The sequence below is a fragment of the Cylas formicarius genome, unplaced genomic scaffold (assembly GCF_029955315.1).
Source record: "Cylas formicarius isolate icCylForm1 unplaced genomic scaffold, icCylForm1.1 PGA_scaffold_10__41_contigs__length_53128322, whole genome shotgun sequence".
Taxonomy (NCBI): Eukaryota; Metazoa; Arthropoda; class Insecta; order Coleoptera; family Brentidae; genus Cylas; species Cylas formicarius.
This window is the reverse complement of record NW_026844214.1, coordinates 12,182,881-12,205,081: the sequence shown is the minus strand read 5'-3', so window position 1 is coordinate 12,205,081 and position 22,201 is coordinate 12,182,881. Positions and strand designations below refer to the sequence as shown.

The 22,201-nt window shown below is 31.9% G+C and overlaps 4 protein-coding genes across 7 annotated transcripts; 2 read left to right on the top strand and 2 right to left on the bottom strand.

The window, feature by feature from the left end:
* Window positions 1-536: 536 nt before the first annotated feature.
* On the top strand, window positions 537-8,025 carry LOC132708404 (uncharacterized). The gene is made up of 7 exons (XM_060680719.1): window positions 537-675; window positions 1,389-1,586; window positions 2,064-2,290; window positions 2,346-2,874; window positions 2,931-3,299; window positions 4,820-4,915; window positions 5,999-8,025. The coding sequence occupies exons 2-7, from the start codon at window positions 1,413-1,415 to the stop codon at window positions 6,062-6,064; spliced, it is 1,461 nt and encodes a 486-aa protein (XP_060536702.1). The 5' UTR covers window positions 537-675; window positions 1,389-1,412; the 3' UTR covers window positions 6,065-8,025.
* Window positions 8,026-8,171: 146 nt separating this feature from the next.
* On the bottom strand, window positions 8,172-11,434 carry LOC132708406 (mediator of RNA polymerase II transcription subunit 8). Its single transcript, XM_060680724.1, has 4 exons — window positions 10,557-11,434; window positions 10,256-10,501; window positions 9,894-10,064; window positions 8,172-9,841 (listed from the first exon to the last, which is right to left on the bottom strand). Exons 1-4 carry the CDS (start codon window positions 10,722-10,724, stop codon window positions 9,647-9,649), a joined length of 780 nt encoding a protein of 259 aa, XP_060536707.1. The 5' UTR covers window positions 10,725-11,434; the 3' UTR covers window positions 8,172-9,646.
* A 1,188-nt stretch (window positions 11,435-12,622) lies between these two features.
* Window positions 12,623-16,570, top strand: LOC132708405 (alpha-1,3-mannosyl-glycoprotein 2-beta-N-acetylglucosaminyltransferase). Of its 3 annotated transcripts, none has more exons than XM_060680722.1 (8): window positions 12,623-13,756; window positions 13,881-14,289; window positions 14,366-14,570; window positions 14,655-14,883; window positions 14,954-15,058; window positions 15,111-15,201; window positions 15,268-15,438; window positions 15,575-16,570. In XM_060680722.1, the coding sequence occupies exons 2-8, from the start codon at window positions 13,912-13,914 to the stop codon at window positions 15,686-15,688; spliced, it is 1,293 nt and encodes a 430-aa protein (XP_060536705.1). In that variant the 5' UTR covers window positions 12,623-13,756; window positions 13,881-13,911; the 3' UTR covers window positions 15,689-16,570. The 3 variants fall into 3 exon arrangements, with proteins under 3 accessions (XP_060536705.1, XP_060536704.1, XP_060536703.1); XM_060680721.1 differs by having other exon boundaries at window positions 12,623-13,809; window positions 15,575-16,567; XM_060680720.1 differs by having other exon boundaries at window positions 12,623-14,289; window positions 15,575-16,568.
* An 806-nt stretch (window positions 16,571-17,376) lies between these two features.
* On the bottom strand, window positions 17,377-22,194 carry LOC132708402 (GPI inositol-deacylase). 2 transcript variants are annotated; one of them, XM_060680717.1, is made up of 15 exons: window positions 21,989-22,194; window positions 21,781-21,928; window positions 21,508-21,731; window positions 21,193-21,444; window positions 20,960-21,133; window positions 20,645-20,904; window positions 20,438-20,588; window positions 20,075-20,337; window positions 19,911-20,021; window positions 19,639-19,857; window positions 19,009-19,203; window positions 18,792-18,954; window positions 18,382-18,740; window positions 17,949-18,050; window positions 17,377-17,896 (listed from the first exon to the last, which is right to left on the bottom strand). In XM_060680717.1, exons 1-15 carry the CDS (start codon window positions 22,127-22,129, stop codon window positions 17,671-17,673), a joined length of 2,988 nt encoding a protein of 995 aa, XP_060536700.1. In that variant the 5' UTR covers window positions 22,130-22,194; the 3' UTR covers window positions 17,377-17,670. The 2 variants fall into 2 exon arrangements, with proteins under 2 accessions (XP_060536700.1, XP_060536701.1); XM_060680718.1 differs by having other exon boundaries at window positions 17,786-17,912.
* Window positions 22,195-22,201: the final 7 nt, after the last annotated feature.

Here is a 22,201-nt window from a genome sequence, read left to right as displayed (position 1 = left end):
GAATAAAACAACCAGCACTGAACTCTAATATCCCCAATTTTTGTTTCCTTTTGACCACAGGATACATCTATAAGTAGTCTGTGCTTTAGAAAGGGAACAAAAGCGACTTCCCCCGCTGCCGCGCCCAGTGATCTGGGTCCATCCGACGTGAATGGCGAAAACAAAAACGCACAATGCAGACATCTCAGTTATAAATCAAAACGTTCACTAAAGCAACAACAAACTAATACTACATAATTCAACCGATACCAATTTTTTTTTCAAATAAACTTCCGCAGCCTGTCTAACTTGTAGGTACACATCTCTAGCATAGAATGCTAAAGAAAATCCGCCAGAAAATGCGATTCCCATAATGTGTTCTCGGTTTTGGTGATCTCAGTATCGTATTTCCTAAGCGATCAAAACAAAACTATTAAATTCTCTATGAGGTGAAATATTCTAATCTGGGGTTAGTGCACCTTTCGAAACACCTGTATATTTTTGAATGTTAACCTTGCCAACCTGTACACTAGACATGCGCACAGGTTAACGTTTCGTTCGGACAGCTTCAATCGCGTGGGCCGCCATTTTGATGAATAGTTTTGTGTGGAAATTGCATTGAAACTTTTTCTGGAAAAAAGGTTGATTTATTGTTTAAGATGTGAACATCAACAACCATTTTCAAGTTTATTATTGGTAAGTAGTAGGTAACGTGTTAACTATTAAAAATACAATTACCGCCAAATTTCGGTAGCCGCTACTATAGATGTTTGTAAACAGTTTTTATAAACCCTTAACTTTAAAATTCATGCCTACATTTACTTTGAATGTATACTGAAATTGTACAGGTTTTTAAATTAAAATTGGACACCCGGTTTCATTTTTTGACAAGGCGGGAATATCTTTTTGCTTTCCAATTGGACAGTAATATTTACCTCTACAAGAAAAATCAATAAATTCTGTCAACTCCTTTTTTTATTTTTCTTACTGTTAGATTATAAAACAACCACATAGGCTGTCCTTTTTTTGTATGCGTCCATCATTAATGAAATTTCAAAAAGTGGGTTTAATATAATTTAATTTTTAACAATTTCAGAAAATTTAAAACAAAATAAATAGCGTACCTATATTTTACTGCGTTTTTATTCAAAAAATTGTCTCTTTTCTTAAATACACAAAAATCCATGAAGAAAATATAACAATATTTTTCCCCTAATGTGCTTCATAAAAATATAGTTAATATCTTTAGTTATATGGGTAAATAAAATAGTGCTTTTAAACTATGAAATGATTTCTATGCGGTTTGTAAAGAGTTATTGTATGATCATCCACTGCGTCTGATATAATTATGTAATATGCAATTTCAGTTACAAGAGGTTTAAAAAAAATGTTTTTCATGCTTTTTTCAGAAATAAACAGATGGACACTTCAGAATGTGGCTGCGTAGCGAAAAACGTGTTAGAACTAGAATATCCTTGTGTACACACAGAAAGGGTCGCCAAAATTTAAGAAAAGGCTGGGCTGCAAAGGCCTCTGCAATATCTGTTACAAAGGTTTCTCATTCCAAGCAATGTGAAAAAAATGCTGCTTGTTTACAGAAAACTACAGTATGTTTAATTTAATTTAACATGCTCTTTGGATTTGAATTTATAGTAAATTGGTTATTCTGTCTGTTTAAAGATGCCTTGCAATTAAACATAATGATACAGATGACCCATCAAATTAATATTTACTATGAATTCCAAATTTAAAAGAAAGCAGCCAAATTTTTATATCACAATTTAGTTGTAAAAGGAAACTTTTGTATTACCAATTACAACTTGTCACCATAATAACTAAGTTTGTACAAGCTCTAGAATTTATTCAAATTTAATAATGTTTTATTGTTTTCAAATAAATTATTAAATTTAGTAAAAAGACAACACAAAAAACTAAACTAACAGTATCATATAAAATGCTGTTCATGTAAAACTCTTCCATTATTTTCGATTTCACAATAATGAGGGTGAAACTCAATTTTCAAGTAAAGTAACCCTTTTAAACATGGAAAAAGAGATGAAATATTAGTTTTTAAATCATTTTAGGTTGCTGAGGAATGTAAGGAAAATTACCAAGCACAGGTGGTCCCTCATTTGTATAATCAATTGCCAGATGGTGACAAAACTGTAGAAACTTTTACCAACATTAATAATATAAGTGATATTACAACACCAAATAAATATTATGAGTTTTATGATGCAACAAGCTCTTATGAAAGGACCACTGAGCCTTCAATTTTAGAAGGCAATCTTCCAAAGGAAATAGAATATAGGTAATATTTTCGGGGATAACTATTGACTTTTACTGATTAAACTTGATGATTGTAGTTCCATTGAATTGGATTCGAGCCTTATTACATGTTCTGAGGCGTTAACAGTAGACCCGTATTTAGACAAAATGCAGTTCAATTTAACTGATAAGAAGTCTTGTGAATTTCAAAAGTATGATGTTTATACTGAAAAAATTTGCGAATCTTTATATTATGATTATCCATCTTTAAAAAATGATTACTCAGAATTGCAAATAGACATAGGCGACCTGAGTAATGTAAATACCCAAGAATTTACAAACATGTTGGATGAAGAAATATCAAAAAATGTTAACATTAATAATGTGGTATACGATTATGCATCCATGTATGGAACAAATATGCACGATGCCAACATGATTGCGAGTGTGCCTCCTCAAGAGCATGATCGATTGGATGCGCAACCAGAGCATGTTGAGGTGGAGGATACTTGGGAAGTTTTCGACCCTTATTTGTTTATAAAGCATTTACCACCTCTTACTTTTGAAATGCGGTCCAAGTGTCCTGCTCTGCCATTGAAGACGAGATCCAGTCCCGAGTTTAGTTTGGTAAGTTTAGGAATTTTTTGCTCCAATTATTTGTTTTCTAATATATGACTTTCCAGGTTCTTGATTTAGATGAAACACTAGTACACTGCAGCCTTCAAGAATTGAGTGATGCAAGTTTTCACTTTCCAGTTTTGTTTCAAGACTGTTCATATACAGTATATGTCCGAACCAGGCCATTTTTCCGGGAATTCATGGAGAAAGTTTCTCAAATATTTGAAGTCATATTGTTCACTGCCTCTAAGAGAGTTTATGCAGACAAGCTTTTAAATTTGTTGGATCCTGAAAGAAAGTGGATTAAATATCGCCTATTCCGAGAGCATTGTGTTTGTGTGAATGGAAACTACATTAAGGACCTGTCTATACTTGGAAGGGACCTTTCAAAAACTATTATTATTGATAATTCACCTCAAGCTTTTGGTTATCATGTAAGTAAACCATTCCGATAATTTACAAATTTTTTTTGGAGGAGTGTCATATCAGAAATTCTTTTTTTTGTGTTAGGGAAAAATACTGTCGGCTTTACATGTTACTTTTTTTAAAATGGTTTTTAATTGTATTATTAAGACACGCCTAAAATTTCACCTTCGGTAACAATTCAAATTAGGAAAGTCTTGAAAGCCGCCAATGTTCAGAATGGTCTAATTCTACTGGTTGATGATAATATGGAGAAACAAAAAGAGAATCCTTTTGAAAATCTGGAATCTTAGATTTTTGAGTCTGCTCTACCGAATTAAAATATCTTAAAGAATGAAATGTTGCCGCATCAATAATGGCATTAGGTGGCATACCCTATATTTTATTATATTTTTAGATTTACTGCCTTCTCCTGAATCTTTTGCTCAATGCTTTCCTATTAAATGCCTCTTGCAATTTTTTTTTTCTGCAAAGTATTTTACTAAAACTTGAAGTTGCCATTTGTAGTAATGTTTTGAATTAATTGTGATAATTATAAAACCCAAATAATGACATTTGCATTAATGTTGTGGAATGTTACACTGTTTAACAATAATTGATCAATTATTAGTATTTATAAAACTTCTGGATTCCTCCTGCGTCGGTTGTTGTTGAGTCAAACTTCAGATCTTAATTGGAACAGTTTCATTTAAGTTATGAAGAAGCCAACAGGATGATTAGTGAAACGTTAGCAAGTTTGACTCAACAATAACCCACACAGTAGGGATCCAGGAAGTTTTGTAATTAGTATTACAGTAGCCTGTGGAAGTATTATTTTTTAAAATATTTGCGGAGAATATTAGTGGAAGTACTCCAAGAAATTATTTTCGTCATAAGATGTAGTGTGTAGAATTTGGAGTGGCTATAACTTGGTATCCAAAGATCCATATATTCTTCGTGTTAACTAGAACATCACAAATCCAAGTTAAAAAAAAGTAACTGAACAATTACTGTTACAATAGTGTAGTACTCAAAAAACAAAGCATCCAAATTAAATTTTAAAAAATAACACCTGCCATCAATCAACGGGTCATTTTTAATATAGCTCACAGTTATTTGGATTTATTATTCAGATCATTTTTATTAAGATAAATTTAAATTTCATAATTGCGAACAACATAAGGGGCAATGGTTAGTGGTTATTTAATAGTAGTAGTAGTACTAGTAATAGTAGCTTGACGTGAAACGTGGGAGAAAACTCGCAGAAATGATCTGAATTATAAATACAAATAATTTTGTGATTTTGTGTGTATGTATGCATCCTCTCCGGTGATTGATGTTAGATGTGCTAGACTTTTTTTTTGTGCTTTGGTTTTCGATTACTGCACTATTAAAGTAAAATATTTTGAATGATGCAAAGTTGCCGCTTCTAACATTATTAACAATATAAATTTTTTTCTTCAAAATTTGAACCTACAGACACTCATTTCTGTTAAACTTATTTTTAATAAAATCGCCCATATGTTTGAAGTAATTTTCGAAATTTTTTCAGCTCAACAATGGAATTCCTATAGAAAGCTGGTTTGTTGACAGAACTGATTCAGAACTTATGAAATTGTTACCCTTCTTAGAAAATCTTGTTCAAATGGTAAGCATATATTTTAGTATTGTTACGTTTTTAAAACGAAACCGAATTAAACATTTATTTCATTCAAATAACAATTAAAGTCGCCAAGAGTATACACACTACTATTCCTAATAATGTATATGAAGTCTACTATTTCAAATGGTCTGATTAACACATAATTTATTTATTACTTTTACAATATTATAAATTTTAAGGAGACAAATCTTCATTTTTCAGTTCAAATTGTTAGGTCAAAATATTTAGACCTTTTTTTTTGTAGTTTTCATTCATATAATTTCATTTTAAAGGAAAAATTTCCAAAGCCATTTAAAATATCTCCTCTCCTAGTTTCAGTAACAGATTGGTCAAAACCATTAAACCGTTAAAGTAGGCAAATATTTTAAATTAAGTTTCGAGCTCTTTTGGCCAGTTGTAACTCAGTGAATGGACATAGTTACTTGAAGTTTTTTTTATACTGGTTTATTTGGCCCTGCAACTCAGGAAATTTGGTCGGCTTACAAATATTAGTAAATAGAATTCAACATCATCAATGGAGGCCCTCGTAACCAAATGGTCTGGACTAGACCATCATCCTCTAGGTTTGTTAACATGTTCATACAGTGGAGCAACTTCTGAATAAATAGTCATAAAATAACGTTTTCTAACGGCTCCTGCAATTATCTCATACGAGATACCCGATCCTATCTGGCCTGGTTACCAGCGTGAATATAAGACATCTGGAAACATATTAAAAAACCATATGCAATCCGCTTAGGAAGAACACTATTTCCCCAATTTATAGGCACTACGCCTCCATTACTTCAGTTAACAAATATACAAAACACAATTTTACATCAAACAACACTAACTTCAACCGATTTAATGGAATCGGACAGTAGCAACGTCCGCCATGTCCAGACCTGCATATAGGCCTATTTTAAGGTTATATGAATAATAGTTTTTATCCGACGCTTTAACGGGACGGTTGACTATTTTTCCCTTCAGAAATGGTGCGTCACAAGTAATAATCACCTAGTTCCCGGTATAACTTGCATAAAACTATGGTAACCTAAACAAAAAATATTTCTCTAATTCTCTTTCTAGAAGGAGGATGTTAGACCGCACATCAGAAACAAGTTCAAATTATTCAGCTATCTTCCGCCAGATTAAGTACAGAATTGCCTAGACAATCTGAGATATTATAGTAAGAGAATACTCTGTTCTTTTTCATTATTAAGAATGTTAAGTTGTTTTAATACTACGTTAAAGTACTGACTAACTGCCACATTATTTTAATGGTTTCGTTTGTAAAAAAACGTTTACGTGCCTTTTTAACAATCGTGTTTGTAGATTGGCCAATTAAATCGTGCAATATTTGTAACCACTTGTGATTGAAAGAGTTTTGAATAAACCACTCTTTGGTTTAGTTAAACATTGAAATTAAATCTGCTGTTCCCGCTCATCTATGTAAATAACGGGATTTGTATGATATCGATTTGTTGGTCAGTATTTTAAAAGTTTTTGTAGAATAAGTGAACGCGTTTTTATGTAAAACAGTACAATGTCACGTTTATCAAACACCAACTGTTTACAGCTAAACGGTGATTTTATTCCCTTTTTTTCAGTTTAGTTGTTTACATCACAGCCGAACCGAATGTTTATTGACGTTTTCCCATTTTAGGAGCTTATTTAAAAATTAAAATTTGGTTAGCCGTAATATTAAACCTTGCGATCTATATGGGTCTGGCTCTCTCGTTATTTTCTCACCATATGACTTAAAAGTGTTTAACTTAAAATGAGTTATTGTTGACTAGTAATAATGCTTTGATTTTTTTAAAAATGCTAAAGAAGGCTAACTTTTTCACTAAAAAAAATCAGTCCAGGTTGCCTGAAAATAATAGCCATAAATAAATGATACTTTCCTAGGGATTTGTTTTAATAGAATAGTATTATTTACATAATTGATCTGTGCAGCTGTCGAAGTGTTGTTTAGTAATGAATGAGACTGGTTAGCAGATAAAGTTACCTAAAGTTTACCTTATATTAGGTTATTAGGTTTATCCCCGTCGTCCTAAAACATCATAAATTTTAAGTTCATAACTATAGGTTTCGGTTTTAATAGCAACAGGACTATAGGTTGATAACCGAAGTAAAACATCCGATTTTTATTTTATCCCGATCTCCACTATTGATCTCATTAAATTAAAATTAAAACATAATATAATATAAACATTTAAATTTTTAAAAATTTAAATTTTGAACTAGAACCACGATTTTAGCGTATGATTATTTTTAGCGAGCAAATCTTTTATTTAATAAAAATAATTTTAGGCAGCTATAAGTAAAGTATCTGAATAGGAAAAGCGTATAGTCTCACACTAGTATTTTAATACACAAAGAGCAAGGTATAGATATTTTTTGTGGCCCTAAATACCCAACATATTTTGCTATTTAATCCTGTTCAATTGAATTGCATATCCAATCTCCGAATGAGGAGGGCTGTAAAAAAGAAGTAAAACGCAAGTTGACATAATGATTCTATCAATGTATCAAATAATATTATTTCAACATAATTATTAGGTAATACAGGATAGATTTTTTTTTTGGTAACTGCTATTTTCCCCAGAACAAACCCAGTTCTGTATTTTCTCTTTGTCACCGCTTTTAAAAATATTAGCAATAAAGATCCATTAAGTTTAGTAAAAAAATAATGAAGTTGAAAACTTGAACTACTTTTAATATAAGCGTAGGGCAATGGAAAACATTTATTATATATTTCCTTCTTATAGCCCTCCGTTTTTCGGACGAAGTGTAACGGTAAAACGTGACATTTACTGCTATTAAAAGTAATGTAAATATATAGGGGATCAAGTAAAAACTAGAGATTTAGTAAAACTAGAGGTTTCTTGCCATTTCAAAATTATAAACAAAAAGTACATAGAATACATAGATGCTGATGCACAAACAAGCATTTTGGTATACATTCATAGGAAAAAGGCGTATTATATACAAGTATTATATTTCTATGTTGTTTGTTTTATATTTTATTATTGCAATTGCAGACCTAATGAAATAAATGATTACTCTCCAGCACATATTACCAGATATTTGTATCAATACGTTATTCAAATCCTAATATCACACTTAACATTTTTCACTTTTCATTATTATAGTCACAATATCTTCACTCTTTTTTTTTGCAACATTATGTAAAACAAATTTCAGTACTTACAGCACTATATTTTGATGAGCAAATTTCAAGTAAACCAACTTGGTGTTACTGTTAGATCCAGAATGAGTAAGATTACCCTAGTTTGAGTTTTAGGACAATTAGATGATTATAGCCACGGAATCATTCACACTAAAATGTACATAACATGTGGGTGTAACAAATCACGGCGTAACTATATGTAAAATCTTCCAGACCTATGAGTTGTGTTGATTTCTTGCTTTCACATTTCTAAGCAACCTAGTAGAAAAAAGGTTTGCATAATAAAACCAAACTCTCGAGCCTTCAGTATGATAAAAAAATTAATCCATTGGGCAAATGTTTTATAGCTCCTTCAAAGATAGGGCTGATCTACTGCGCTTTTTCCTTATTCAAAATGTTTTATGATATCATATATCATTTGCAACTATTTATTATGATTAGTTGTTGGCGTTTCAAATCATTGTACTTAACATAAAAAGTTTTGGTCTATAAATATAGAAGTTAGATTTTCTATCGCGTGATTTTCAAACAGAGAAATTGTTTTTGCAAACACTTTTTTTGTGGTTGCTGTAGGCGTGGTTGCTTCACACTATTTGTGATTTCAATATGGCAAGCAAATATTGAAAATGCCATTGTAATATCTCGTTTTGTATATAAATTTTTGGTAATTAAAATACTTGTGCAAATTTCATGAGAATAATAATTGGAAAATTAACTTTTTGTTTCATGTTACCAACATCTATTTTTCTTTATAATCTCACTATTTAAAATATTACAACCCCATTAGCAGCTCATATTAATATTATAATTTTGTTAAATGTAATTTTTTATATTTGGTGTTATTTTTTTATTCTTTGGCGCAAAGGATTATGAAATTGATTTTATGCTTTAATAAATGTTGTTTATTTAGGTTGACTTCTAAGTATTTGTTGCAATTATGATTATTACAATAATTTTTGTTTTTCACTGTTATTTTGTAGTTTATTCACAATAAATATTATATTTATATTTGGATATTATATACTTTGATTACTCCCATACAGGGTGGCGCATTAATGTGGAAATCCATTATGGAAGTGCAAAAATATATTGGTATGCTTTTATGAAACATTCTGTAGATTTAAATTATTTTTTAATAGGTATTGCTTTTGAGTCAAAGTGCTTATATCTTGATACAAATTTGGGTGAATTAGTGCAATCATTGGGTTAATTTTAGCATCATCTTTTTATTTAATTATTTGGTATGTGGGAAAAGAGACTACTTTTTTTCACGAATCTTATTTCTTTCATATATATTTATTGTTTTTTTTTTATTCTAATATTTTCTAGACACAGTTTTAAAAATATCTCGAGAAATTAAAAATATATTTGCAAGCCATTGGTGTATTTGATGAGTTGCTTGTTCCTATAAATTATAAAATAAGATACATGCTTTTATCAGTACACAGAAATTTCAACTTGTAAAATTATGTTACTTCATAAAGTGCAGTCTGCACTAACAATAATTTGTTCTATGTCAAAAACAAACTTTCAATTGTAATTTAGCGCCCATATGGATGCAATTGAGTAGCACTTTTAATATTGGTTTTTATGCCGGAAGGTGCTTTGTTCATTGTCATTGATTGCGTGCTGGATGGTATTGCGCCTTGTGGTGGAGGAGCACCTGGTCGTCCTTGTGGGGCTACCATCATTCCACCGGATGTCGGATTTGGTTGACCGTTAGGATTTGGTCCCATCTAAAAAACCAACCAATAAACTAGCAGTAGCATACTTAACATATAAGCGAACCTTTAAACCTTTACCCATGCCTACTGCAGCGACTAACAGGTGAGTATCAGAAACACTGGAGTTTTGATGGGTACTTCCACGTGAAGAAGATTCTACTTCCCATTCTTCTCTAGCTTTGTTAACTATATCCCAAACATGTGTAACAACTTTCTGATATGCTGCTATTTGTTTCTAAAATATCTTTCTATTATTCGTAGTTGGAGTGTTAAATGGATTGAATTTTCAATTTGGTACAAGAAAAAATATTGAAAAGAAAATCTCATAGTCTGACAAACATGATGGAAACGGGATTGACTAAACTTAACATAAAACAAAGGCAAAGGGTTAACTGACTGCAACCTCCATCATTCTGAAAAGGTTACCTGAGCATTGTCATATTGGAGATTTTGAGCCTTATGCTCTAGTTGTAGCATTTTCTGTTCTGCCATTGGTTCCAATTTTGTTCTTAAATAATCTGGTACAACATCATGAGAGAAAGTAGGCACCCTGGCTTCTGTAAGTTGAGCTAATTGTTCGTCCCGCTCTGGCGATAGCATTAGCGGCAGAACAGTAAGATTTCGAAGGTTGGGACATTTATCATGACTCAACACTTTTGATAATGATATTAGCTAACAAGAAATTATTTTCAATAATCAAATCCGAATTTATGAATTTGTTAATTACCTGTCCAGATATTAACGCATAATTATCTAGAAATTTTGGCCAGTTCATGGTTTCATATTCATTTTCAACTTTGTATATCAGAGCAGCTAGGGAAGCTTTTAAATCGTTTACACGTAGTATTATAGATTCTAACGCAGAGTCTAATTGTTTCTCCTCTCTTTGTTGCATTTTTCCCAATTCATAAAATAAATTACAATAAATTCATTATACATAACCTAAATCCATTCATTTGATGCAATGGCACCCTAACCCTTGTATAAGTGAAGTTAATTATGCGTTTCACAAACACTGTTGGGCGCGTCTGCTAGGATCATTTGCCCATTGCCGACTTCCGTCGAGGATTTTCGCTTTCGGTCAAAGACCAACACGTACGAAGTTGAAATATAACAAAAATTTGCTCAGCTAGCAAAAAACGATTCTGACCCATACCAAAAAAATGGGCTTCCCCCGCTTCCATACCGGCGTGAACAGGGAAAAAAGACGGGGCCGACGACGAATATCACTTTAAGACGTACACTGAACACTCAAAACACTAAATCCACACCGTGGAAACCGATATCAAACTTTTTGGGACGAATACATGGGATTCTGTCGGGAGCGAACAGAGGTTAAACCGCCGCGTGCAATGCTTCACCACAGAATCAACCCTTGTATAAGCAATCTAATTTTGCATTATCTTCTTTTTCTTTTTGGGGCTATATCAAATATTTCAAAATATTTACAAATTAATTGACAAGTCTTGCGCAGATGGCGTATTTTAACTTAACAAATTTCCTTACCCACAGTCCAGTCGACTAACCAAACCCAAATAAAACTTATTATGTAATAAAAGAATATACATCTAAGTTCATCTTCTTTACTTTCGTAGCCCCAACTCCCAACATTAACAATTACTAATAATTCTCAACGAATAACGGGAACGGGCGAGTGTCCTTGGTGAAAATACCTAATTTTGTAAGTATTCAATGGTTTATTCAGCGGACGTAGCAAAGGGCTCTCGACATTTCAAATTACAAAGCCGTAGCGGAAACGTGCGGTGATATCCCAGTGACTCCGCAGATGGAAACCACTCCAATCAGAGCAAAACCTGTATCCACCCCGTATGTTAGTTTCAACAATTTTTTTTTATTGGTATAATTAGAAAAAATGAAAGGCTTATAACATATTTTCATTTTAGAACTACCAAGACTAGGGAGTCAAAGAGTGGAATGTTTTATCTAGGAAGGTTGACAAACATCGAGTAAGCTCAAGTATAAGAAATTAACCTCTTACGGAATGCCATTGAAACAAGCAAGAAAATCCAGTAGGAAATAAATATAATTTTGCACTTATTTTGTGAATTACAAAGAAAAAGACCAATAATTCAAAAGCATATTTTATTTGATATAAAACCAGATTTGCTATTTGGTGTCTCTCTTCATTTCCACCCTCATCCGCAATATCTACTTCCAGATGTGGTAGCTCCTATTTTAAACATATCAAATATTTCGCTACTCCAAAACATGCTAGATGTGGTAAATTCTAAAATAGACCTCTTATAATAAGTTTGCAAAATATTCTAAGATTAAGTTCCCTTCATAACTCCTTACAGTCTTATCCTCAAATATTCAAATTGGTTTTGCTAATTCTAAACCCATTTAACCAAATTATCCTCCGTCATCTCGTTCTACCAATTATTGATGTAGTAGGTACAAGAATACAAAGACGTTTCCACTTTAACACTTGTTACTTTCGAAAATCCATGAAATCGAATTATTCGAAAGTATCTACGCTCGTATAAAACTGTTATATCTCGGTAACGGTAGGTCCTATGAAAATCGAAATTGGTACAGGAAAGAATACCGTCGAAAAAAATTTTTTTTTTGTCTGTTCTGTGACTATGATTCAGATGTCACTTTCATTGACATTGCGATATAGCCCGCATAGACAGCTAAAACTTTTGTATTTAAGGTTTTCACCTACACAGGGTGTTCAAAATCTGCCGTGTTACATTAGGAAATGTAACAAGTGTCTTAAATTTGCTGCTATCGACTTCAAATTTGGCAGGGAGGTAGAAAATTTAGATTTTTTTTGCGTTATTTTGGTTTCCAGAAAAAAAACAATTTTCTCCAAAACTATTACCCCGATCGGCAACATTCTTTAACCAAAAGACGAGGAAGATCCAGTTCTATAACATTTATTTTAAGCATTTTTTTCGATTATATACAGGGTTTTTCAATTATGGACAAACATCTAAAAGATCTTAAAAATTGCCCCTTTCCGGAGTAAATTAATAGACGTAAAACAAAATTCGTAAAAAATATAGCTAATTGGTTTATACAATATTATAGTGCACATCGATAGTTACAATTTTTTTGTTTACGGTTTTCGTCTATCACATACGCTGTTCCAGATATTTGAAAAAATCAATATGAAAATGACCATTCCTCGGGCTCACTCTAAATGCCATAACGTCATTAACTATTACGGCGTACTGCATAGTTTCAGAAAAAGATTATTTTGTGGAAAAGCATTTACTCTATTGGAAAAATTCTTGGACCAGGAAACGTGGGAGATCCAGGGCTATAAACTTCATTTCGAACATTGTTTAAATTATATACAGGGTGTGTCGTTTATAGGCAAAGAATCTAAAAGATAATAAAATTTTCCGTTTTTTGGGTAAATTATTGGTGATAACTAAAAAACTGTAAGAAATGGTATAATTTCATTTGAACAGTATCGAATACTGTGTCGAGAGAGAGATTCAGTTTTCGTCTATAATACAGGGTGAGCGAGAAAGTTTGCCATAAGTTTGAAGTTTGACGAGATGTGAAAAGCATTTTATACATCGTGCATGCACAATTCAATTATATAGATAAACAACGCGGCCCTTAAGGACAAAAACCCCTAATTTTCTTCTTTTTATAATAAAAAGCTGCTTCGCGCTAGGCACTACGAACTTACCCCGCCCAGCGACAATTTTTTGAAAGCAATCTTGTTAAACCAGCAGCACTACACACAAACAGTAAATAAGATATATCTTCGAAAAAATCTAAATTTCAAAATCAACAACACCCAAACAAAAATAAGACACCATAACCTCTACATATGTCAAAAACGGGGGCGCTTTGCTACGTCCGCTGAATGCGACCAATGTTTAGTTTTTTGTGTGTTATGAACCAGGCATGCTTGAATTGACAGTAACATGAAGTTCTTTTTGTGCAAGTATAATTTATACCACTTTCCTTAAAAAAAAAACAAAGAAAAATGTGAGGTAATGATAAAAATTAAAAGAATCATCTTTTAAAAAAATCTTTTGTGATATGTAAACGTTTTATTTTTTAGACGTGGAAATAATTTTTGTATCATATAAGAAATGCGGTTAAAACGCACAATTCTAATACTTGGAATAATATTATTGGCGTGGTGGTCTATAATTTATGTTTTCCTTATTAATAACTTGACATACAACAGAAATAAAGATTCAACTGGTAGTATAGATGGTCAACTAATGACTTTAGAAAATGGCTTGGAAGAACAATTTGTCATGAATAAAGCTCTTATAAGTGAAGCTCAACAATTTTTAGAAAATAAGAAATATATGGAGAACTCCAAAAATAATTTTCTTGGCTTGCAAAATATTCAAATACCCGTGCTTGTATTTGCATGTAATCGAATAACAGTTACTCGGTGCTTAGATAAGCTCTTACAATATAGAACGGATGAAAATCGGTTTCCAATCATTGTAAGCCAGGTAATAAAAATGTCCCCATTTTAAAATCTTGTTAAACTGTAAATTTTTGTCAATAATATACAATGCCAAGTTGTAGGATTGTGATCATGAAGAAACAACAGATGCTATAAAAAAGTATAGCTCCCAAATTACGCTGATTCAGCAACCAGATCAGTCTGATATACAAGTGCCACCCAAAGAGAAGAAATTTAAAGGATATTTTAAAATAGCTCGGCATTATGGCTGGGCTCTAAACCAAATGTTTTTTCATTTTAATTACTCTTCTGTTATAATAGTGGAAGGTACTTTATGTTCAGTTAAATATTTAGCTGCTTTATTAGATTAGTGAATAAGAATCTACCAACTATCAAATGCTATAATTGCAGATGACTTAGAAGTTGCTCCAGATTTTTTTGAGTATTTCTTGGCCACCTATCCTTTACTTTTAAAAGATGAAAGCTTATGGTGCATATCGGCTTGGAATGATAATGGAAAACAAGATTTGATCAATTTAGATCGACCTGATTTGTTGTACCGAACTGATTTTTTTCCTGGTTTAGGATGGATGCTTACTAGGAAGCTTTGGTTAGAACTTTATACAAAATGGCCCATATCGTAAGTATTCTCCAATGTTTGCACTTTAATGATTTTGTTATATTGTACTATATTATTTTATTATTATTAGTTATTGGGATGACTGGATGAGAGACCCCTCTCAAAGACGAGATAGGTCATGTATTCGACCAGAAATTTCTAGGACACGTACATTTGGAAAAATTGGTGTGTCAAAGTAAGATATTTAGGTTATTCAACATCACCATTTTGATGCTTATCTATTTTAGTGGAATGTTTTTTGAAAAACATCTGAAATATATTACACTTAATGAACAGAATGTGCCTTTCATCAAATTAAATCTCTCGTATTTATTAAAGGTAATGAATTAGGGGCCTACTCCAACTCTATCTATCGTTAATGTTTTCTAATTCCCATTATTTTAGGAGAATTATGATAGGGAATTTGTAAAAAATGTATATAAATGTCCTCTAGTGGATTATGAGGATCTTTATTATAACAAAATCGCTTTTCAAGGGCCAGTCCGTATGATGTATGAAAAAATGAGTGAGTACAAACTAATAACAAAGAAGTTTGGACTTATGGACGACTTTAAGGTAATAAACCTAATATGTAATTATAAATTACTTGGGTTTCTTGGGTTCAATAAAATATAAAATATATTATTACATTCAAATTAACATTTAAATGCTTAGATTAATAACAGAATAATTTATTAATTATAAATTTTAGAGTGGTGTACCCCGTACTGCTTACAAAGGCATTGTAACATTCCATTATAGAGGTAGAACTGTACATTTAACACCCTACTTAGGTTGGAAAGGATATGATGTGAGTTGGAGTTAACCCAGAACTTACTCAAAGTGCACCAGCATGGAGAATGATTTGTTGGTCTTTCCATTTTATCAGAAGAACTGTGTAAATTTATAAAAGTACTTCCACATTCTACATAAAAAATTATTTACTTTTTAAGTTTATGACTTGTGTTTTAACAGTAAGGTCTATAGTTTGCTTGCATTATAGCATTAAGGGTACTGTGACACTCTCTATTTTTTATATATTCATTTAATTTGTTTTTATGCAAGCTCTAATCCTTGAAAAAAAGATGAACATTTAAAAGGCAATGGTAAAGGTATAATTTCTTGTTTTGGTTAGGAAAGGAAATCAGCCTTTCGCCGAATATAAATTGTCAATGTAATTTATCAGAAATGATTGAAAATGATATTGTTCCAAGTTGGTAACAAAAAGGCAAACCAATTGCAGTTGACTATGAAGTCCAGCCATTTCAAAATATCAGCTATAGGACTAGTTTAATGATGTTATGATTTTGTTTCCGATTGGAACTTTCATTTAAAAGAAAAAGGAAGGACATCACAAAGCATTTATTTTCATTTATAATTGTACTATAGATATTTAAAAAATATTAGCCAAAGATCAGTATAAGACTATAATTTGGTGGAGGGGTTGTTGCACATATGGTCGAAAATTCTATGAGTTTTATCATCGGATTTTGTTTAATAATTGGGGTTAGTTATGCATAGAGTTGCTCTTTGGCCATTATTATGGAATGGCAGTAACAAACTGTAAATACTTTTTTTTAATGTTGTGGTTTTGTGTGATGGAGAACAAATAAAGTGTTTTTATTATTTATATCTGGCCACAGGGCAATATGTTTACAAATCATTGTTACCTATAGTATTTATTTTCGTTTGTGTGATATTTGATATACGTTGTTAATATATTTTTAAATATTTTTGTTTAGTTTTTTTTTTGTTGTGCGAAAATTCTCGATATTTTAAAAAAAATAATAATTTAAAATAATAAATTGTACCCAAGGTCCCCAGTACCCTGATTTACTGCTAAATTGTTTTTTAAGAAATGAACTTATTCCAATATTAAATAAGATAAGACATTATAAAATGCACATAATATTCTTTTTAAAACATGAAAATTTGTTTGCCTATAATTCTAGATTTGTTTATTTGATGATTTTGTCCTCATGTTATAAAGTCTCTACTACCGACTTCAGCGCTAAATTTCATTAATATAAAATACCTTCAGCCTGTTTAATGAGGTAAGCTGGCGGTAATCACTGAACGCAATTCCCTGTTCCCTCCTGGATTTTGTGGATCTATTCCGACATGTGCAAGTGTTTATGGCTCTTAATTTTTCAAAAAAACTTCCACAGGCTGTAATATTTTTACAAAACTTCTGTCGAGTCGAAATTGCAGTTTCAGTCAAGCTCTCAAGAAGCCAACAGGATGATAGGCGAAACGTCAGCAAAAACCGACACTGGAGGAATCCAGAAGTTTTGTAAAATGTTTATGGATCTTAGGAAACTGTAGGATTACCAAGGAAAGCCTAGAAACCTACACCTAATATTAAATACACAAAACTTAACAGGCAGATATCTGTTATAAGAGTATTCAAACAAAACAATAAGCAAATTGTATAGGATTAATAGGTCACACACTCCTGGAGTAGTGGTATGAAGTGGAGTAGGTTAGTTTGTTTGGAATTTTGATAAAATATGTTTTATTCAATAAATAATAAGGCTCTTTAAAACATATCCTTTTAAACAATTGATACAATAACTCTTCTTGGGTCATGAAATGTACAGCACATAAGGATCCTGGTGCGCCACTGGAATTTGAAATGTGAAAAGTGTTGATGGCCACCTTGAGGATGTTAAAAAAGTACATTTTATTTTTTGCTTCATAAGGTCTGAACTATCACTTTTCACAATACTGCTTATTTGCTGCTATTGCTATTCAGCTAGCAGATTTTTGTTTTTAACTTAACACAGGCTTCATTAGAGACAATGTAGATTAATCCAACTTCATTTTCGTTTCTTCATATTTCTTTTGCTGTTGATCATCTTCAGCATCAGATTCAACACTGGTTACCTGAATAGGGGCAAATACTTGTTGGATGATAACAAGGGCAAATATTAATGTTAATACATAATTTAGTCTAAATACTGAAATTGTTCCATAAGCATGGCAAAACACAATCAGCCCAATGATAACTATATGCAGTTCAAATGCATATTTCCTAAAAATGTAATTCACTACAAGAGTGCTTTAGCACTGTTGGACATTTTTACCTGTTAGTTCTAGGAAGTTCCAGATGCCACAAAGGCAAAGCGCATATGCTCAACACCAATCCTGGCAAAAATGACACATCAGGTATTAGTATTTTACTATACCTGCAATAAAAGTATATAATTATGGCATTTGATTCAGGAGAATCAAATGTCATTAGAAATTATATGTAGCGGGGACTGGACAAGTCAATAAATAAAAACATGGTATAACTGAATCGGGAACCAGTTGCCTTCGCACTCTTTTGGCAACAATGTTTGACATTGACGAGATAAAGTGATGCTAAACAGCAAGTCCCAGCAAAACGGAAAGCACCATTCATAAATTAATGTGACAAAAATGTGATTTATATGTTGACTTTAAATATTAACTGCTTGTCGGGTCTCCTTTAAATATCACATTCATTGTATAGAAACACAATTGTACAGCTCTTACATGAAATTATGAGCCCATGTCAATACTGAAGGTATATTCAAAATTGTAACCAGTGCCCAGATAAAAAATAATGCAGTATGGAAGAATATTGGACTATAAGATTGTTCATTTGTTACATCTTTGTTCATATTCTGGTTATTAAGATTATTTCTTCCTTCCGTTTCACCTTTTTTGGAGTCTGCCACAGAATTTTTTGATTCCATTAAGAAATGTTTACCATTATTCTGTGTTTGTTCATTTTTGCTTTTAGAAAGAGCATTGTTCTCTTTATGACTTAATGCATATTTGCATCTTTTCACTATTCGCTTAACTACAATCCATATTACATCTTCAACATAATCCTGTGACATTTCCGTCAGCTGAAAACATTCAATTATGGACCGAAAAGTACGCTAAAATAACAAAGTTACTTTAAGAAAATAAAAAACCATTCCAACACATAAACCCAAGCCCCCGCAAGTCGACATACATAGAAAAATAAGGAACCCAATTACTACAAAAGGTACCCTCTGCAAAAATTTTACCAAATAATCTGAAAATTTTATTGTGAATGTAACGGTCCTGGCGAAAACTCTGCAACACAAAAACTTATTTTATAGCATATAAAAAAAATCTTGATATACTTGCCTTGTCACCAATTTGTGTATAGTGGACTCCAAAGCAAATAGTGATAAGTAATATCCACTGACCAAGATTGCAACAATAATGCTGCTTACCATGTACATTAGGATTGGCATTAAAAGAAAATCTGTCAGATCATCACCTCCATTAGGAAAAAGTAAAGTGTCTGGAACTGGCACGTAAGAAAGAACAAATGGAAAACTAAAAATATGTCCACTGCTGAATTGAAAGCAATATTTCAAGAAAAACATTAGGTTCATGGTTTTACCAATTAATCTGACAAATTAATTCCTTCTCTCATTCTTTGTTTAACACAATGATGAAATAAATTGTTAATTTCTGTCACGTTTTAATTTTGTATCTTTCGTTAAAAAGGCAGTCTGGTAGTTTTATTGAAATAATCTACTATAAGGAAAGAAAGTTGCTGATAAAATCGAGTAATTTTAAATTTAAAACATCAAAGAGGTTGCTATTAGTTCCCGAAAAAACAGTAAAATTTTAGATGGATTAGATAGATTAGAATTTTAGCAAAACACGACATCAGAAACAAGATTAAAATATATATAAATTTTGTGAACTTTTATTTAAAACTATTATTAAAATTAAAACTTACTAATTTAAACTATTTATAATTACCTTAACAATTTGTTTATGGCCATAGACAGTAGTATAATGCTTCCATGCTTAACACTCCCTATAAGTGGTGGAAAAAATATAGTGCCCTTTTTACAACTACTTATTTGAAGCAACAGTTCTTGAAAGCCCAACAAAACTACAATGGCAATGTTTGATAGTAGCAGAGGAGAATAAAGTCTAGCCATTTGACCAAACATGCCAATCACGTGGACTTTGGCGCTAAAAATGAATACCATAAGGTAACTTGTTACTGTGATATTGACGACCGCTACCTGATTTTATAAGTACATGTTGGCTCTAAAATTAATTTAAGGTGAGCTGGCTGAGAATTTTTTGGTTTGACTCCTTGTAGTCGCAAATGAAATGGATTGTTCACTTTTTTCCTTAAAAAATGCAAAGGTTAGACTAAACTAATTAATATAATATTTTATCTTACATAAAGTGTTGATGCACATTTTGATTACTCCAAGGAACAATTAATATAATAGTAGCATGGTGTTCTACTGTTGAACAATTATTTGGTTCCACAAAGATCTGATACGATTGTAGCATATTTTTTAAATTTGTAAGATGGATATTATAAATAACTGCACGCGGAGGTGTTTCAAGCACAATTATGTGTTTTTTAAATGGTAACAGTGGTAATGATACGATGCACTTTCGTTCGAAAGATCCATAGTTATCTACATGGAAGGAAAGCTGAAATAAATGAGATTCTGAAAACCTTTGACTTAATTAAAACTCAATTAGAAATATCGGCCTGTGATTTCAGTTTATTAAATAAATATAAATAACTTACTGGCTCTGAAGTAGGCATAGCAGCAAACACAACATGTGTGAGTTCAAAATTACTTTTACGCAGTTTGTGCATGTTGAGTGTGATTAACCGACGTTTATATTTAGCAGAAGGTATAATTTCGGAAAAATGAGACAGATGCAGCCCATTTAAACTAAAAGTAACTTGAGGTTCCACCTGTTCCAAATAAATAAAAATAAATGCAATTACCATACGCGGCTTGCGCCTTTTGTATAAGCGGCATTACAAGCATATATCCAATTTTGAGTCTCCATGTTTACAGCTAACACTGTCAACATTTCATAGTTAGGCTGACTGGTCAGCCCTATCATATGCCAGTGAGGTTGCCTTACACCTTTCTTCCATTGTACTGAAAACTGTTTATTCAGATTCTCTATCCATTCCCCATTAGATTCAAGGTTTGTTTGCTTTGTAAGTTCTGACCTGAGATGAACTTTTGTACCGCTATTCTAAAATCAAAACCTATAACAAATTAATACTAATTTTCAAATGCAGCTGACATACACTAATTAAATGATGTTTAAAAATGTTTTCTATGCTTGTTTTGTTACTGATAATTTTTTTAGTTTTAAAATCCACAATATCAAAAAGTGCTCTGTTTAAAGCCAAGACTGTTTGTTTACACCAAACGATTTGGACATGACCAGCCTCTATCCATGAGCGGGGAATATTAGTAGTCTAAAAAATGTAGTTCAATATCTTCTTAAAAATCATTTAAGCAATGTTATGATATTTACCACTAAATGTATTGAATGATTGTCATTCAATTCTGTCAAATAACTTGGAATTAAAAAATCGCTGAACCCACCAGCAATGCTAAAAATATTTGTATTATCGTGACTATTTTGATACATCCAATAAAAGTCTTCCAAATATTTATCAAAAATAATTAAAGGTCTTTGAAAAGGTGCTGCTAATGTTATGACCATAGGAACCACATTTGAACCAATGGGCAAAAGTGAGAGAACTTTTTCTGCTATTACACCGCCCTAAAAATTAATTCAAATAATATTTAATGTGTGGTAAACATAGGAAAACAGATGCATACTTACTATGGAGTGGCCAATCAGAATGACCTGTTTAGCCCCATTTGCATTTTTGCCATACAACTCTAACACTCTATATATAGAATGATTTACATATTCTAATTGGCAATTTAACAGAGGACCATAGACAGCACTGTACTCTGAATTAAAATTCACAGTAAAATAGTCAAAATGATAATTTGTTCTAGAGTTTAATGCTTTTCTTAAAGCTACTGATGCAAGTGACCTCACTAAAAGACTGGTACATAGTACGTAACGCATTTTAAAATAAGGTTGTACCTTGCTGGTAAGAGCCCGAGTTACCAGGAACAAATAATATGGGAATCCCATTGAAATCCATATTCCTAGCTTTTGCAGTAGTTCTACCTTCGCCATAAACAAAAAGGCCATAATTGGGATATTTTCGATCAATACTTTGTGAAATTCTCTAGAACATATTTGAAACTTAATATTTTTAGGTGCTGATTCAAGTATATCACGTAATTACAATGTACTGAGGATATTCGAACATATAAGTCATTTGACAGTTATCGTGCGGCTCATGGTCGGATAAGAAAAACAGCACGCCGAAAAAATAAAGTAAGGCCACAATTGTAGAAAGCGAAATAAAAATTCCGGCGAATTTCATTTCTTGCTGCTTTTATTACACTTACATTTTTATTATGCAATAACCTCAAAGTACTACCAAACGAAAGCGAAT

Excerpts from the sequence above, each read along its gene's own strand:
- LOC132708404 (XM_060680719.1), top strand. The coding sequence starts at position 1,413 with ATGTGGCTGCGTAGCGAAAAACGTGTTAGAACTAGAATATCCTTGTGT. Across the intron at positions 2,291-2,345 it reads CCAAAGGAAATAGAATATAG|TTCCATTGAATTGGATTCGA; the intron begins GTAATATTTTCG and ends TGATGATTGTAG. Across the intron at positions 3,300-4,819 it reads CTCAAGCTTTTGGTTATCAT|CTCAACAATGGAATTCCTAT; the intron begins GTAAGTAAACCA and ends AAATTTTTTCAG.
- LOC132708406 (XM_060680724.1), bottom strand. The coding sequence starts at position 10,724 with ATGCAACAAAGAGAGGAGAAACAATTAGACTCTGCGTTAGAATCTATA. Across the intron at positions 10,502-10,556 it reads ATGCGTTAATATCTGGACAG|CTAATATCATTATCAAAAGT; the intron begins GTAATTAACAAA and ends ATTTCTTGTTAG. Across the intron at positions 9,842-9,893 it reads GCATGGGTAAAGGTTTAAAG|ATGGGACCAAATCCTAACGG; the intron begins GTTCGCTTATAT and ends TTGGTTTTTTAG.
- LOC132708405 (XM_060680722.1), top strand. The coding sequence starts at position 13,912 with ATGCGGTTAAAACGCACAATTCTAATACTTGGAATAATATTATTGGCG. Across the intron at positions 14,571-14,654 it reads TTCTGTTATAATAGTGGAAG|ATGACTTAGAAGTTGCTCCA; the intron begins GTACTTTATGTT and ends CTATAATTGCAG. Across the intron at positions 14,884-14,953 it reads TATACAAAATGGCCCATATC|TTATTGGGATGACTGGATGA; the intron begins GTAAGTATTCTC and ends TATTATTATTAG.
- LOC132708402 (XM_060680717.1), bottom strand. The coding sequence starts at position 22,129 with ATGAAATTCGCCGGAATTTTTATTTCGCTTTCTACAATTGTGGCCTTA. Across the intron at positions 21,445-21,507 it reads TTCTGATTGGCCACTCCATA|GGCGGTGTAATAGCAGAAAA; the intron begins GTAAGTATGCAT and ends ATTAATTTTTAG. Across the intron at positions 21,134-21,192 it reads ATCATTCAATACATTTAGTG|ACTACTAATATTCCCCGCTC; the intron begins GTAAATATCATA and ends TACATTTTTTAG.